General features: G+C 46.7%; 1 protein-coding gene across 2 annotated transcripts; it reads left to right on the forward strand.

Annotated features, from left to right (window-relative positions):
* The first annotated feature begins 992 nt into the window (after positions 1 to 992).
* LOC144681511 (cytokine-inducible SH2-containing protein-like) lies at positions 993 to 14,854 on the forward strand. Of its 2 annotated transcripts, none has more exons than XM_078543152.1 (3): positions 993 to 1,022; positions 11,272 to 11,513; positions 13,970 to 14,854. In XM_078543152.1, exons 2-3 carry the CDS (start codon positions 11,384 to 11,386, stop codon positions 14,449 to 14,451), a joined length of 612 nt encoding a protein of 203 aa, XP_078399278.1. In that variant the 5' UTR covers positions 993 to 1,022; positions 11,272 to 11,383; the 3' UTR covers positions 14,452 to 14,854. The 2 variants fall into 2 exon arrangements, with proteins under 2 accessions (XP_078399278.1, XP_078399277.1); XM_078543151.1 differs by lacking the exon at positions 993 to 1,022 and adding an exon at positions 2,547 to 2,746.
* The last annotated feature ends 470 nt before the right edge of the window (positions 14,855 to 15,324 follow it).

Below are 15,324 nucleotides of genomic sequence, written 5' to 3' on the forward strand. Positions count from 1 at the left end.
CAGATGGTACACACTGCTGCTACTGTGCGTTGGTGGTGGAGGGAGTGATTGTTTGTGGATGGGGTGCCAATCAAGTGGGCTGCTTTGTCCTGGACGGTGTCAAGCTTCTTGAGTGTTGTTGGAGCTGCACTCACCCAGGCAAGTGGAGAATATTCCACACACTCCTGACTTGTGCCTTGTAGGTGGTGGACCAGCTTTGGGGAGTCAGGAGGCGAGGTACTCATCGCACTATTCCTATCCTCTGACCTGGAAACCTGCAATAAAAACCAAACGCTGGAAAAACTCAGCAGGCCTGGCAGCATTTGGGGAGAGGGAAAGAGAGTTCACGTTTTGCCTCGGTGTGAATCTTATTTGGAACCCTGGTCATTGTTGCATTGCCGCTTATGGGACTTTGCTGCATGTAAATTGGCTGTCCTGCTTTCTACACCCTAGCAGTGACTGCACTTCAACAATATTTCATTGGCTGCAGAGCCCTGGAGGTGTGGTGGCTGTGAAAGGGCGCTTATATAAATTCAAACCTCTTTCTTTTTTTTTTAAAAAAAAAAGATAAGACTTCTGCTGGAGACCCTGACCAGCCCCATTGGCAGACAGGGTGGTGCCAACAGACAGGAGGAACTGGGGACCCAAACCCCACCCCCAAAAAAAAAGCCTCCCTCTCTTTCCAGAAACAGGAAGAAATTAAAGACGGAAACAGCTTGTTTGTTTGTTTGTTTGAGGCACTTTTTTTTTGTGTGTGTGTGTGACACAGCCAGCCCGGTGTAACCAGGAACCCAATTGCTGCTTTAAAGCGCGCTGATTGGTCCCTCTCTCCCCTGTTGCTCTTGCATGACACATGCAGGCGATATTCTTGGAAAGTTCCTGGAAATATATCAAAGGCATTTCCGCAGCGACTTGTGACACATTCTTGGCCCTAAACCCATGGGGCGTGGAGGCAGTAAATCTAAAGCAGGGGTTATGGGGAATTAAAAACCACAGGAGACAAGGCTCACAACAGCCCCAAAGGACACAGACCCAGTCACCAGGTAACAGGCAGCTGCTCCTAGACCGATTGCCCCCCAACCCCATCCCCATCCCCAACCACATTCATTTTTCTGTTTTGTTTTGTTTTGTTTGTTTGTTTGTTTGTTGTCCGTGTTCAAAGTTAGTTGCTAGGGTGTCACAATTCCGGGAATTCCCATTCTTGGAATGAATATTATTGGGGCAGCTGCCTCCTCCTCCCTATTTCTTCTGCAGCTCTCGCTGCTCGCCGGTCAGTCTGCTGGGCGCTCGCTGCCTCTCGGAGTTGGGATCTTTATAAAACTGTTGGGGCTTCGTAAATCTTGAGAGAGGCGTTTTTTTTTGGGGGGGGGGGCGGGGGGGTGGTGGTAGGGGTAGGGGTGGAGGGGGGGCAAGAGAAATTCAACTAAAAAGTTTATTGTTTTGTGTGTGTGTGTGTGTGTTCTTGTTGCTTAATTGTTATTTATTTACCCTTAAATATAAAACATACTCGGACTTTCCACCCCTGTCTCTCTCTCTGTCTCTACCCCCCCTCTCTCTCTGTCTACCCCCTCTCTCTGTCTACCCCCCTCTCTCTCTGTCTACCCCTCTCTCTAACCCCCTCTCTCTCTCTCTACCCCCCTCTCTCTCTCTACCCCCTCCCTCTCTACCCCCCTCTCCCTCTCTACCCCCCTCTCTCTCTCTACCCCCTCTCTCTCTCTACCCCCCTCTCTACCCCTCTCTCTCTACCCCCCTCTCTCTACCCCCCCTCTCTCTCTACCCCCCTCTCTCTCTCTACCCCTCTCTACCCCTCTCTCTCTACCCCCCTCTCTCTCTCTACCCCTCTCTCTCTCTCTACCCCCCTCTCTCTCTCTACCCTCTCTCTCTCTCTCTCTCTACCCCCCTCTCTCTCTCTACCCTCTCTCTCTCTCTCTCTACCCCCCTCTCTCTCTCTACCCCTCTCTCTCTCTCTCTACCCCCCTCTCTCTCTCTACCCTCTCTCTCTCTCTCTCTACCCCCCTCTCTCTCTCTACCCCTCTCTACCCCTCTCTCTCTACCCCCCCCTCTCTCTCTACCCCCCTCTCTCTCTCTACCCCCCTCTCTCTCTCTGTCTTACCCCCCTCTCTCTCTGTCTACCCCCCTCTCTCTCTCTACCCCCTCTCTCTCTACCCCTCTCTCTCTACCCCCCTCTCTCTCTTTACCCCTCTCTCTCTACCCCCCCTCTCTCTCTACCCCCCTCTCTCTCTCTGTCTACCCCCCTCTCTCTCTCTACCCCTCTATCTCTACCCCCCTCTCTCTCTCTACCCCCCTCTCTCTCTCTGTCTACCCCCCTCTCTCTCTCTACCCCTCTCTCTCTCTACCCCCTCTCTCTCTACCCCTCTCTCTCTACCCCCCTCTCTCTCTTTACCCCTCTCTCTCTACCCCCCCTCTCTCTCTACCCCTCTCTCTCTCTCTGTCTACCCCTCTCTCTCTGTCTACCCCCCTCTCTCTCTCTCTCTGTCTCTCTACCAGCCCCCCCTCCCTCCTCCTCCACAAACCCACGTTAAATCGTAAGATCGAAACTGTTGTGTGGGAAGTTGGTAGAGCAGGTTCGAGCGTGGGGTAAACTGAAGACAATCGAAACGCACTGGAAAATCCCATCCGGCCCCCCAACCCCGAGCGGATAGACTTGAAAAGGAGCCGGTCACCGGCTTTAACAAGGACCTCTCCAAGTCCCAGTTGTTCTCCAGGTTGACGGCCCGCTGGCTGACATGCTGCTTTGTTTACAGGGGTGAGTATAAAACCCACTTGCTTATTAAACCGCTTGACCAGGAATTCGACCCAGTTAATTGCCAGGATTGGAGTTGTATCCTGGATGAACAGAATGCTGTTTTATTTCTGGGGTAGAGGTTTAAGCTCTGCAATGTTTGTCTATGTGGTTTTAAGGAGCGATTGTTGGGTGGTTTGTGCTGGGTTTGACTTCTCTTGAGTTACTGCAGGAGAGGCAGGCGGATGAGAGACCTGGATTGAGGGAGTTTTAGTGCTGATCAGAACTGTGTACACTCAGGTTTAAAAGTAAAACAATCTGCATTCAATCTGAGGAAGGTTTAGTGGGTGAATGGAGCCGGGGTGGGGGACAACAACTGTCGACAAAACCCAGCCTGTGTGTGTTCAAAAATAAAAAAGCCCCAAACTTAAGTTGAGGTTCAAAGTGAGAATTCAAATGAGGGCATTTTAAATGTCTTTTGTTTTCGTCTTACGAGTGAAACAAAGATGTTGTAGATGTGGAGCAGAGAGCAGGAGGGTGGGGGTTCGAGAGAAGACTGGAGCCCCACGTTGAGCTAATTCCAATGTGGTTCAAGGAGCTGGTTTTGGACATTAGGAACACGGTTGTGGTTCTGGGATGTCTTTTCTCAGCTTTCCCCTGGTTTGCCACCCTCCAGTTTTGAAATGTGAGCAGAAAAAGGCCACCCAAGTGAATTAAGCCCTTTGGCTTATTGGCTGGAGACTGTGACTCGCTTCTGGGTTACTGCCTCCCAGCCCTCACCCACCCACCACCCACCCACCATCCTGTCCCGTACCGATTAGCCCAAAAAACAACCCCGACAGGACCGTGTGAAAGGAATGGATTGCACATCCTGTCCTCCTCCCTCGCTCCTCCACACCAACCCCTTTATGTCTGATCTCCTTCCCACGTTGTCTTTTTTTTTAACCTGAAACCCTTCAGGGAAATAAGTCATGAGCCAGCAGCAGATCAGGGCAGAAGCAGCGTTGGACGAGCCAATGCAAAGCGGAAGTTTCCTGTACCTATTACCGGCGTAAGCCCTTCCGCCAGAGACAGTCGGAGTGTAAATGTTAGAAGCCCTTTGTCAAAGTTAAGGAATGGTCTGTACTTGTAGTTGATGAGTGAGATGATCTAAGCTGCCCTTTTGTCTGTCATGTGTTATCACTAAAATCAGTTGTTTTTTCTTTATCTAAATTGAGAGGAAAGAGGCAAGAAAATGATTCATCTTCCAGGTGGAGGCCTGATGTAGCTGTAACAAAAACTAAGATAGCTGGAAAAACTCAGCAGGTCTGACAGCATCTGCGGAGAGGAGCACAGTTAACGTTTCGAGTCCGTGTGACTCTTCAACAGAACTGAGGAGAATTAGAAATGAGGTGAAATATAAGCTGGTTGAGGGGGGTGGGACAGGTGGAGCTGGTTAGAGGGCCAGTGATAGGTGGAGGCAAAGAAGAGATTGCCAAAGATGTCATAGACTAAAGGACAAAGGGGTGTTGACGATGGTGATACTGGATAAAGGATGTGTTAATGATGACATTAAGGGTAGAAAGCAGGACGAGCAAGGTACAGATAGCCCTAGTGGGAGTGGGGTGGGGGGAAGGGATCGAAATAGGCTAAAAGGTAGAGATAAAACAATGGATGGAAATACATTTAAAAATAATGGAAATAGGTGGGAAAAGAAAAATATATTTTAAAAAGTTATAAATTATTGGAAAAAGGGGGGATCGGAAAGGGGGTGGGGATGGAGGAGAGAGTTCACGATCTGAAGCTGTTGAACTCAATGTTAAGTCCGGAAGGCTGTAAAGTGAAATTTTCCAGGTCAGGGCCAGAGAAGGAAATGGCACCGAACCAATCATCAATGTAGTGGAAAAGGAGGTGAGGGAGAGGGGGGCATGTGTAGGACCTGGAACAAGTAATGTTCCCCATGACCCACAAAAAGGACAGGAATAGATTGAACCCCGGCGGGTACCTTTTATTTGGAGGAAGTGAGTGGAGGTCACCGGAAAATATAAACAGAAAGTACCGGAAATACTCAGTAGGTCCGATAGCGTCTGGGGAGAGAGAAACAGAGTTAACATTTCAGGTCTTTAGAACTCTGTTTTTGTTTCTTTACTTACCACCTTTTACCGTACACCATTTTTTTGGTCATTTAAACTCTCCTCCCTTCCGCCCTATCACACACCATCCCTTTGGCTCTTTTCCCTCACTCCCTGCCTCTGTGCTTGCTTTAAACCTGTCATATCTTTAATTTATTCCAGTTCTGATGAAAGCGAACTCGATTTCTCTCTCTCCACAATGCTGCTTGCTGGCTCTCTCCTTGTTTTGATTTCAGATTTCCAGCATGCTTTTGTAGTATGAAAAAAAAAACTCTTGCTGTCTTCTCCCTTATTGCCTCATAATCACCTCCCTCAACGTCCCCATCTGCCTTACCTGGTCATGACCTCATCACTGTTTGTGGGATCTTGCTGTGTGCTAATTGGTTGCCATGTTTCCTACATTGCAACAGTGACCTCACTTCAGAAAGTAATTCATTGGTTATAAACTGCTTTGGAACAACATGAGGTCACGAAGGGTGCTCTGGACATGCAAGTCTTTATTTCCACATCTCTCCCACTTTCTCTCCATACCTCCAAAGTTTCTGGAGTTAAGGGGAAACAAAGGGAATATAATTCACAACCACCATTTAGGGTTAAAAAAAATGTATAGTTTTAAAAAAAAGATTGGTTCCCATTGGAATGCAATGAAGATAAGGGGTTTGGCACAAATTCTTGCAATTCAACGCTCCCCTCCAGTTATCACAGTATCTCGCCTGGCGCAGAAAATTGCCTCACCAAAGTGCTGACCTATTCCTTGTAAGTGCATAGGAAAGGCCCTTGGTGCCGATAATGTTAACTAAATCTGTGTTGGAAGGTGCTCACTACAAGGGCCCCATAAGTATAGTGGAGCAACTATACACCAGCGTAATCTTACCCTAATGTTATTTATGTAACATGGTTAAAAATTGGAGAGCAGGAGTTGATTATTGTACTGGCTTTTGCATCTGTCAGTCCCCACAGGCACTCACTCATGGCTAGGCTGCTAGGGAAGATATAGACCAAAAGCGAGATGCTTCCTCACAAGGGCCAAGATAAAAATCAAGAGGCTTGTCATCCCTAAGCTGCTCTCACGCCAACGGAAGGTGACTTGGTTGCGCACCTATCTGGGAAATTCTGAATGGTCCTATGGGGGGGGGCAGAGGTTTGGAGGAAGGGGAAGGGGGTCTTAAAACAAGATAGAATACTGTGCAAATTGAGAGGGAAGAGAGTTGTAAATATTGCTAGAAAGAGAGACACATTGTCAAAGATTTTTGACTTGCACTCCTCAGGGCAAACGCAAAAATGCCGAGTGTTTGAAATTTGGCATTCTTGCATTTGTCCTGATGAGTGCAAGTGGAAAAACTCCAACAACATGTCTCTATTTTCAGCAATATTCAAGTTTTGTACCTCTCAGAGGTGTAAAAAATTAAGGTTCAGGCTTTGGAAGCTTTTCGAAAGGAATATAGAAAACATTTTTGGTCCCAGGACATCCCAGTGAGCTCTACAGTCACTGTTGTACTTTTCAGGTCAAGCCACTGTTGTAATGCAGGAAGTGCGGCAGCCAATTTGCGCACAGCAAACTCCCACAAAATGTAATGAGCTAAATGACCAGATATTCTACTTTAGTGATCTTGGCTGAGGGATAAATATTGTCCAGGGCACTGGGATGAACTCTTTGATATAGTACTGCTGGATGATTTGAGTCCATCTGAGAGGCCAGATGGGGCCTTAGTTTAATGTCTCATCTGAAAAACAGCACCTCTGACTGTACAGCTCTCCCTCAGTCCTGCCTAGTCAGATCAGCCTAGACATTGGGCACAAGTCTCTGGAGGAGGATTATGAACCCATGACATTCTGGCTCAGAGGTGAGAGGACTACCCACTGAGTCATGGATGACATCATGCCACATGTGCTGTGTGTCGTGTATCTGGGAGCCATTGCCCTGTGTTGCTGTGCTACCTCTTGGCGCACTGCAGCAGCAGAACTCTCCCTCACACTCAGTGTTCAATATTAATGCCTAATATGTAAATAGAAGATCAGCTCTCGGTTTCACTCCATTCATCAGAGAACCACAATTGGAGGCTTGTTTAGATAAAAATTGTACGATCCAATGACCTTGTGAATTGAAATAAGAAATAATCATTTAAAAATGAACAGGTTTAATTTTTCCACATGAGCTTTAATAGCAGCCAATGGCAGTATGTTGATCCACAGTGTACTTGGAAATGAGCCTGTTTACCAATCCTGAAGCTGCCAATCGCTCCTTTAAAACCTTTCAGAACAGATTTGAATGCCTATAAGAATATACAGCTGATAAAGACCGCTGCTACTCACATGGGTTTGAATGTGATGCTTGGATTCATTGGCATTGAACATTCCAACAATATGACAAGCCAAACAAGCTTGGGTGTTTTGAATTGGCTGAAATCCCCTGTACGTTTCCCCTCCAAATGGCTGAACATGAAACCATCCGCAGATATGAATTCAAAGCAGGTTTCTTGAATGTGACAGGAAGCAAGTGAAAAACTAAACCAAAAATTCTGCCCCAGTAATTGACGATGTTGCAAGAAGGATAAGGCCACTCAGCCCATCCAAACAGTCCTGTAGTCTTCTCCTTGTACAGTAATTCTCCCCTTCACCCTATCACCAACAAACTCGCACCTTCCCCGGCCATGTATGCACCAAGGGGAATGAACCTGGATTCACACCAACCACATCTCTCAAGTCTGTCACCTAATTGGCTATTTTTCAAGTTGCCGGCATCAATGGGTTGCTCAACTGGCGGCAAGATTAAGAAATCAAAACCAAGCCCAACCATGTTTTGTGACCTAGTCAGAAGTGAGTGCAATCTTTGCGAGCACAATAATATTAATGGACTCAGAAGCCTGAAACCTTATGCTGAGTTTTGGTTCCTCCTCTTAGTCATTCTGATGGCACTGACTCTGACCCATTGAATCTCAGGCATTCTTCTCAGTGCACATTGTCTCATGGAATGGTCTTTTGGATAAGAGGGATACAACATTATTGTAGAAATAAAAAATTGATTTGAGCACTGAGATTTGTTAAGGGTTATTTACTGCTTCAGTCTAATTAGTCTGCTTTGGGGTTAATAATGCATGTTAACAGTAACTTCCGTTAAAGGTGCTATATTAATGTAATAAAACATCCCAAGGCACTTCACAGGAGCGTAATAAGGCAGAAGTTGACACTGAGCCACATAAGGAGTTATTAAGTTATTACCAGCAGATTGGTCAAAGAGGTAGGTTTTAAGGAGCACCTTAAAGGGGGAAAGAGAGTTAGAGAATGGAGGACATTTAGGGAGGCAATTCCAGAGCTTAGAGTCTCGGCAGCTGAAGGCAAGGCTGCCAATGGTGAGGCGATTAAAATCAGGGATGGACAAGAGGTTAGAATTAGAGGAGCTCAGAGAGTTGTAGGGCTGGAGGAGATTAGAGATAGGGAGAAACAAGGAGAGATTTGAAAATGAGGATGAGAATTTTAGAATCAAAATGTTGCTTAACCAGTTAAAGGTCGGAATAATTTCTGGACTCCATCCACTTGTTCGATGACTCATCTTACATCTAGCCCCCTTGTTCAGCAGCATGAACTCAGATTTTCCAGTTAATGATGTTCATTGCTGCTGGTAATCCATTTATTTTGAACCGATTCAAGCCAATGGAAAACCTGGGTCATGGTTTTGGCTCCTCGGTGGTTTAATGGGTTAGTAGTAGGTTGTGGAGGAGGTCTTGTGGTGCAGTGCTGACGTCCCTATCTCTAACCCAGGAGCTCCAGGTTCAAGACCCACTCCAGGCCTTAGTGGGTAAGGAAGGCGCATTCATAACATGGCCAAACCGGTTAAGTATCAACTTGTAAATCCTTTCAACATGCAGTAGACTGTAGGATCGAGGGAGGTTCCTGGCCAGCCATGTGATGTATTGCTGGAGGGCTGCTGGCCAAAGTCTACACCGTGAGTTTGTTTGGAGTGGCCTGCTGTAATCTTGAGGCCCTGTGTATACAAAGATGGAGTATTCATCCCTACTCGCTGTCACAGCTTCACTTGTTTTTGCCGGTAAAGCACATGACACGGTTATTCTTTCTTCCTGTAATTTTGCTGGTTTGGTTAGTTTTGCTTCAGATAAGGAAGTACTTTGACAGATTTTGTCCTTTTCAGAGTCGAAGGAATGATGAAAAGGAAATTGCTCTTTGCGTTTCAACAAACATCCTCTTCCCCATGTTTATTGCGCCTTATTAAACTCACGCTGTCCTGTGGTAAAGGTTAGCTAGCCAGCGACGCCCACATCCCATGAAACAATAAAAATAAACTGCGGAACTCAGAATGTGAGCTCATATCCTTAATGATTGTCACTTGCTCTCTTCCCCGCCCCTTACCCCAGTCAGTTCCATCAGAAAGAAATGAGCTCAGGACACAGTGTGCTCTTGAAGTGCAATCACTGTTGTAAAGTAGGAAACGTGGCTGCCAATTTGCACACAACAAGCTCCCTCAAACAGCCGTGAGATAATGACCAGATCATCTGCTTTAGCTACGCTTGTTGATTGATAAATCTCTGAAATTCTGGCCCAAGGGATCTTTTATGCCCACCTAAGAGGACCGACGGGACTTGGTTCAAAGACACGGCTGAAAGACAGTATCTCCGACAGTGTAGCACTCCCTCCGTACTGCACCGATCTGTCAGCTTGGGTTTTATGCTCACCACCTTCTGACTGAGAAGTGCTACCAGCTAGGCCACACTGACACCAGGGTTGGTTGAATATATTATGTACCCATTTGAGAAATGTTGGCTTTTTGGTCGATCACACGAATGTCACAAATTAAGTTTAGGAAATATCTTGATTTTTGTTTGGCAAGGCAGCAGTTCCTTTATTTGAGGTGGGGAAGAGCCAATTGATGCATGAAATGCTATTAGTAAGCGATTTTTATAAATCACAGGTTGGGCCCCGTCCAGAGGACTGTGTCCAATTCTGGGCACCACCCTTGAGGAAGGATGTCAAGGCCTTGGAGCGTGGGCAGAAGAGATTTATTAGTATAATGCCAGGGAAGATGGAATTCAGTTACGTGGAGAGACTGGAGAGGCCAGGGTGGTTCTCCTTAGAGCTGACAAGTTTTAGGAGAGATTTTTAAAAAATTCTTTCACAGGATTTGGGCATCATTGGCTGGGCCAGCATTTGTTGCCCATCTCTAATTGCCCTTGAGAAGGTGGTGGTGAGCTGCCTTCTTGAACCACTGCAGTCCGTGTGGTGTTGGTACACCCACAGTGCTGTTAGGGAGGGAGTTCCAGGATTTTGGTGATGTATTTCCAAGTCAGGATGGTGGGTGGTTTGGAGGGGAACTTGCAGGTGGTGGTGTTCCCATGTGTCTGCTGCCTTTGTCCTTCTAGGTGATAGAGGTTGCGGGTTTGGAAGGTGCTGCCTAAGGAGCCTTGGTGAGTTCCTGCAGTGCATCTTGGATGTGGTACACACTGCTGCCATTGTGTGTCGGTGGTGGAGGGAGTGATGGTTAAGGTGGTGGATGGGGTGTCAATCAAGCAGGCTGCTTTGTCCTGTATGGTGTCGAGCTTATTGAGTGTTGTTGGAGCTGCACTCATCCAGGCAAGTGGGGAGTATTCCACCACACTTCTGACTTGTGTCTGTAGATGGTGGACAGGCTTTGGGGAGTCAGGAGGTGAGATACTCGCAGAAGAATTCTAAAACTATGCTTGTATCTCCAAGGGGAATCATCCTCTATCGTGTTCTCCAGGTAGCATCCTTGTATATTCCAGGCTTGCTGAATCCCAGCTGGTGCTGTGATTTTATGACAGGGCAGGGTGAGGAGGCAGGCCCCAAATCTACCCCAGTCGGAGCAGCGATTGAACCTGGCACTGGTGACATTTTTTGAGTTACATGCTAATCGTCCAGCCAACTGAATTAACTGGAACCCCTGCTTCCCTCTATGTATCCCGTCAAGTCCTTTTTTGATCTTAAACACCCTAATTAGCTTAAACTTCTGTGCTCAAGGAAGTACAAACCTAGCCTAAATGTGTCCTCATAATTTAACACGTTTAGCCTTGGTATCATTGAGAAGTGGGATGGTTTGCTTCTTCCGTTTCTCACATCAACCCTGTTCCTCAGATGATTTGAGACGATCGGGGAAAATTCTTTACCCTCCTGCCTTTTTCACCCGCCCATCCCCTTCCTGATGGGTCCCATTACGAAATGCCGCTCTGCCTAGTTGGCTTTGTCAGGTCATAGGAAGTAAGCTGAAGTGACAGAGAAGCCGACGACTCAAAGCCGCGAGGTTCGGAGACAGGCGCTTTGCTGCTTGTGGAGGCAGGGTCGGTAAAACCTATTTCGCTGCCATCACCATGCAGCTCATGTCAATATTGTGCAGCGTTAAATAAGGTACGTTATGGTTATGTGGCTCCCCGATATTAAAGAGGAATGTTCCTCTTTCCTCCCACTGCCTAGACCTTTACCGAGGCAGCAAGGATCAGGAAACATCCCTCTGGCACGGACAACAGCTGACACAATCGTGTTCTCCGAAACACGGGAAAACCGGGCCGTGAGGAACGTGTCCCTTATGACTTTTCAGGCGAAGAATTCTTCACTCGTGCCAATACATCAGCAAAACCAGGAAGCTGCTGGAAAGAGAGACCCTGAAGCAGATATGCATTGCATCACTACCACCCTCCGACAATTGGATCTGTCAGGTGAGAGCTTCTGCCCCAATCGTGGTCCTGCACATTTTCTCCTTTTCAAGTATGTATCCAATACACTTTTGGAAGTTATTATTGAATCTGCTTCCAACTGCATTTTCAGGCAGTGGGTTCCAGATTATAGCGACTCGTTGTGCCAAAAGAATTCTCCTCATCTTCCCTCTGATTCTGTTGCCAATTACCTTGTGCCCCCTGGTTAATGACCCTTCCGCCAGTTCAGTTTCTACATGTCTGCTCTATTAAAATAACTCATAATTTTGAATACCTCTGTTCAATCTCTCTTTAACCTCCTCTGCTCTAAAGGGGACAGCCCCTGCTTCTCTAGTTTCCTCACACATGTGCCTTTCCTGCTATCAATTTTCCAGTAACTCTGCTCTCTCAGGCCTTGACATCCTTCCTAAAATACGGGTGCCGACACCTAGCTCCTGTTGTTTGGTAGTACGGAACTTGTGTATTGCTGAAAAAAAGAGACATGGAAAAGGTTTTTGTCTTGCACTCATCAGGACATTTTGCAAGCTGCCTGGTTTAAATTTCAAACAATGCTTGGCAGTTAACTGTCAGTCACCATCACTGGTGCATTCTCCATGGCAACACCTCTACCAATCCGAGTCCACTTGCCAACCACTCAGCAGTGTCTTCCCATACAGTATAAATTGTTGTTTTCCCCTTATATTGGTATTCTTGCAAAGTGTCCCGATGAGTGCAAGACAAAAAGCTTCGACATGTCTCTTTTTTTTCAGCAATTCTTAGCCTCTGGTTGCAAACAAGTTGAAGAAATGTTGATGACCGTGAGGGTGGTGGGCTGTGGGAAAAAAAACAACTGAAGTGTGTGTGCTCATCTAGATCCATCAAGCACTCTCAGATCTGGGCAAGTGCTGAGTAAAGATGTCTTGTACCCCATCCCACCATTGTACCCGAGACCCTAACTCAAGATAGCGCAGCAACCACCACCCCCACCCCACCCGCCATACCCCTGCATCTCCATCCCATTGCAATGCTGTGAATCTCCAGGTTCTTTCAAACTAAGCTTCCTCACAATGCAATTGCCGAATTGTGGGGCCTAATCTGTTGTTTTCCCCTTAAAGTCCCATTACAGGTTTCACCTGGGTTTACGAATCTACACAAATGGGATTTAAGAACATAAATTTTGGGCGGTGGGGGTGGGGAGGTGGTCACTGGGCGGTGGGGTTCCAGGACAGTGAGGATGCCGGACAGGATGATGAGGGCACTTGGGGGTGAAGCTCAGATGAGGGAAATTGAACAGGCCGATCAGATATAACCTTCACACTGAGGCTGCCAAGTAAACTGGACGTGGGAGGTGATAGAAGTTGATTAACCTCGGCCAGTTTAAGATGAGGTTCGTAGGCATTTGCTGAGAAAATCATTTGCGAGGTATTGGTACTGAATTTGAATTTTTGTATTCTGGCTAGATGTTCCAAAGTGGCCTTTTCCAATCCTGTACATTCATTTCATCCTAAATAACTATCTTAAATTGCCTTTACCCAACATGAACAGATTGGGCCTCTGTTCTTTGGAAAGGAAAGGCTGAGGAGTGACCTGATAGAGGTCTTTATTAAACTTTAGAAATAGAGATGTTTCCACATGAGGGCAAGACCAGAACTAGGGGACACTAATATAAGATAGTCACTAATAAATCCAATAGAAACATAGAAACTAGGAGCAGGAGTAGGCCATTCGGCCCTTCGAGCCTGCTCCGCCATTCATTATGATCATGGCTGATCATCCAACTCAATAGCCTGCTCCCGCTTTCTCCCCACATCCTTTGATCCCTTTCGCCCCAAGAGCTATATCTAACTCCTTCTTGAAAACGTACAATGTTTTGGCCTCAGCTACTTTCTCGAATTCCACAGGCACACCACTTTCTGGATGAAGAAATTTCTCCTCCTCTCAGTCCTAAATGGTCTACCCCATATCCTCAGACTGTGACCCCTGGTTCTGGACTCCCCCACCATCGGGAACATCCTTCCTGCATCTACCCTGTCTCGTCCTGTTAGAATTTTATGGTTTTCTATAGGGAAAGTGGCCTTAATAGGGAAATATAAAATAGGGAAAACTTCTTTACCAAAGAGTGATTATAATGTGGCTCTCTCTACCACAAGGCATGAATAGCATTTAAGGGGAAACTGGATAAGTACGCGAGGGAGCAAGGAATAGAAAAGTATACTGATTGGATTAGATGAAGGCAAGTGGGAGGAGGCTTGTGTGGAACAGCATGGACCAGCTGGGCTGAATGACCTATTTCTGTGCAGTACATCTGATGTAAGCTGTTGGCTACCTCTCCACATATCTCCTGCTTTGGGTTTGCCCTTGGGACATTTCTTGTTATTAAAAGCACTGTATAAATACAAGCGGTTGTTGTGTAAAATGATAGGGAGACTGAAATTCCCAACAAAGCCTAAAAGAGATGTTTTATTTTTTTTGAACGATAGGATGGTACTGGGGCTCCCTCACAGCCAGCGAAGCTAAGCAGCAACTCAACAAGATGCCGGAAGGCACTTTCCTCATTCGAGACAGCTCACATCCCAGCTACCTGCTGACACTCTCAGTGAAGACAAACCGGGGTCCGACTAATGTCCGCATAGAGTACAGCAACGGCAAGTTCTGCCTGGACTCTTACTACTTGGCGAAACCCAGGATCCTGGCGTTCGACGAAGTTCTCAGCCTCATCCAGCATTACGTCACCTCTTGCATCGTGGACCGATACGACAAGGCGGCAGACACGATGGGCCTGCCCTCCAAGGACGCTGCCATCCACCTGAAACTCATCAAGCCTCTTCACCGAAAGGACTCATTCCCCTCGCTTCAGCACTTGTGCCGGTTGACTATTAACAGGGTAACACACCAAGTGGACAAGCTGCCTTTACCAAAACGTGTCCAGGGGTATTTACAAGAATACCCTTTCCTCCTCTGAGATGTCTTTGTTTTGTGGTGGCGGGGGGGCGGGCACGGGGCGGGGAGGGAGGGGTGCAACGAGAAGAGAAGGCCGAGGCCATTTTGTGAGCGTTTCTCTTGGCTGAGCAACGGTCACTCAATGGACCTTCTGAAAACGTTGGCACGCAGAAGGGTAAAGCTCCGCGGTTTGTGTTCGAAAGTGCGTGCTGTGCTCTGCCCAACCGAATGGACTTGTTGCTTCATTGTGCTGGAGCAGGTTCTGTGGACTTTTTTGAATGTGAACTAAAATGTGAACAAAGTATGCAACTAAATGAGCAGACTGGAAAAGTTTCTTGCTGAGCAACCAAAACGTGACACAGATCTGCAAAAAAAATACAACTCTACAGCCTTTGTATTATTGAATGCACTTTGAATATTTTTAAGACTTCCTTGTTTTTAAAAAAAAGACCAAAAGTACAAAATATTTTCTAATAAAGTATTATAAATCACGTTAAAATTTCAGTATGAGAGGAGTATTCACTGTTTAAAAACATACGTGCGAATGGTTCCCATTGTACTAGCTCTTCACTGTAACAGAGGGAATTGGCACTGAGGCCACAATCGGATCAGCCATGATCTTATCGAATGGCAGAGCAGGCTCGAGGGGCTGAATGGCCTCCTCCTGCTCCCAATTCTTGTGAATGGATGCTTTCAAGGGAGCTTCGCTGTTTAACAGTCCCACAGATGCTGGGATGAGAGAAGGAAATAAGGTTTGTCCAAAGATTGGGGTTGTTTACTAACATATTAAGGGGGTAATGGTGGTAGGCTAGTAATCCAGAGGCCCAGGCTGCTGCTCTCAGGGGACATGGGTTCAAATGGGTTCACCATGGTATTAAGGTGGCATTGAAATTCA

The sequence above is a fragment of the Cetorhinus maximus genome, chromosome 6, assembly GCF_964194155.1.
Source record: "Cetorhinus maximus chromosome 6, sCetMax3.hap1.1, whole genome shotgun sequence".
In the NCBI taxonomy this organism is placed as follows: domain Eukaryota; kingdom Metazoa; phylum Chordata; class Chondrichthyes; order Lamniformes; family Cetorhinidae; genus Cetorhinus; species Cetorhinus maximus.

What these genes read in the sequence shown, in the direction of transcription:
- LOC144681511 (XM_078543151.1), top strand. Translation starts at nt 2,727, where the DNA reads ATGCTGCTTTGTTTACAGGG. An exon ending in ATGCTGCTTTGTTTACAGGG is followed by an intron (nt 2,747 to 11,271) that starts GTGAGTATAAAA and finishes CCCACTGCCTAG; the next exon opens with ACCTTTACCGAGGCAGCAAG. An exon ending in CCGACAATTGGATCTGTCAG is followed by an intron (nt 11,514 to 13,969) that starts GTGAGAGCTTCT and finishes TTTGAACGATAG; the next exon opens with GATGGTACTGGGGCTCCCTC.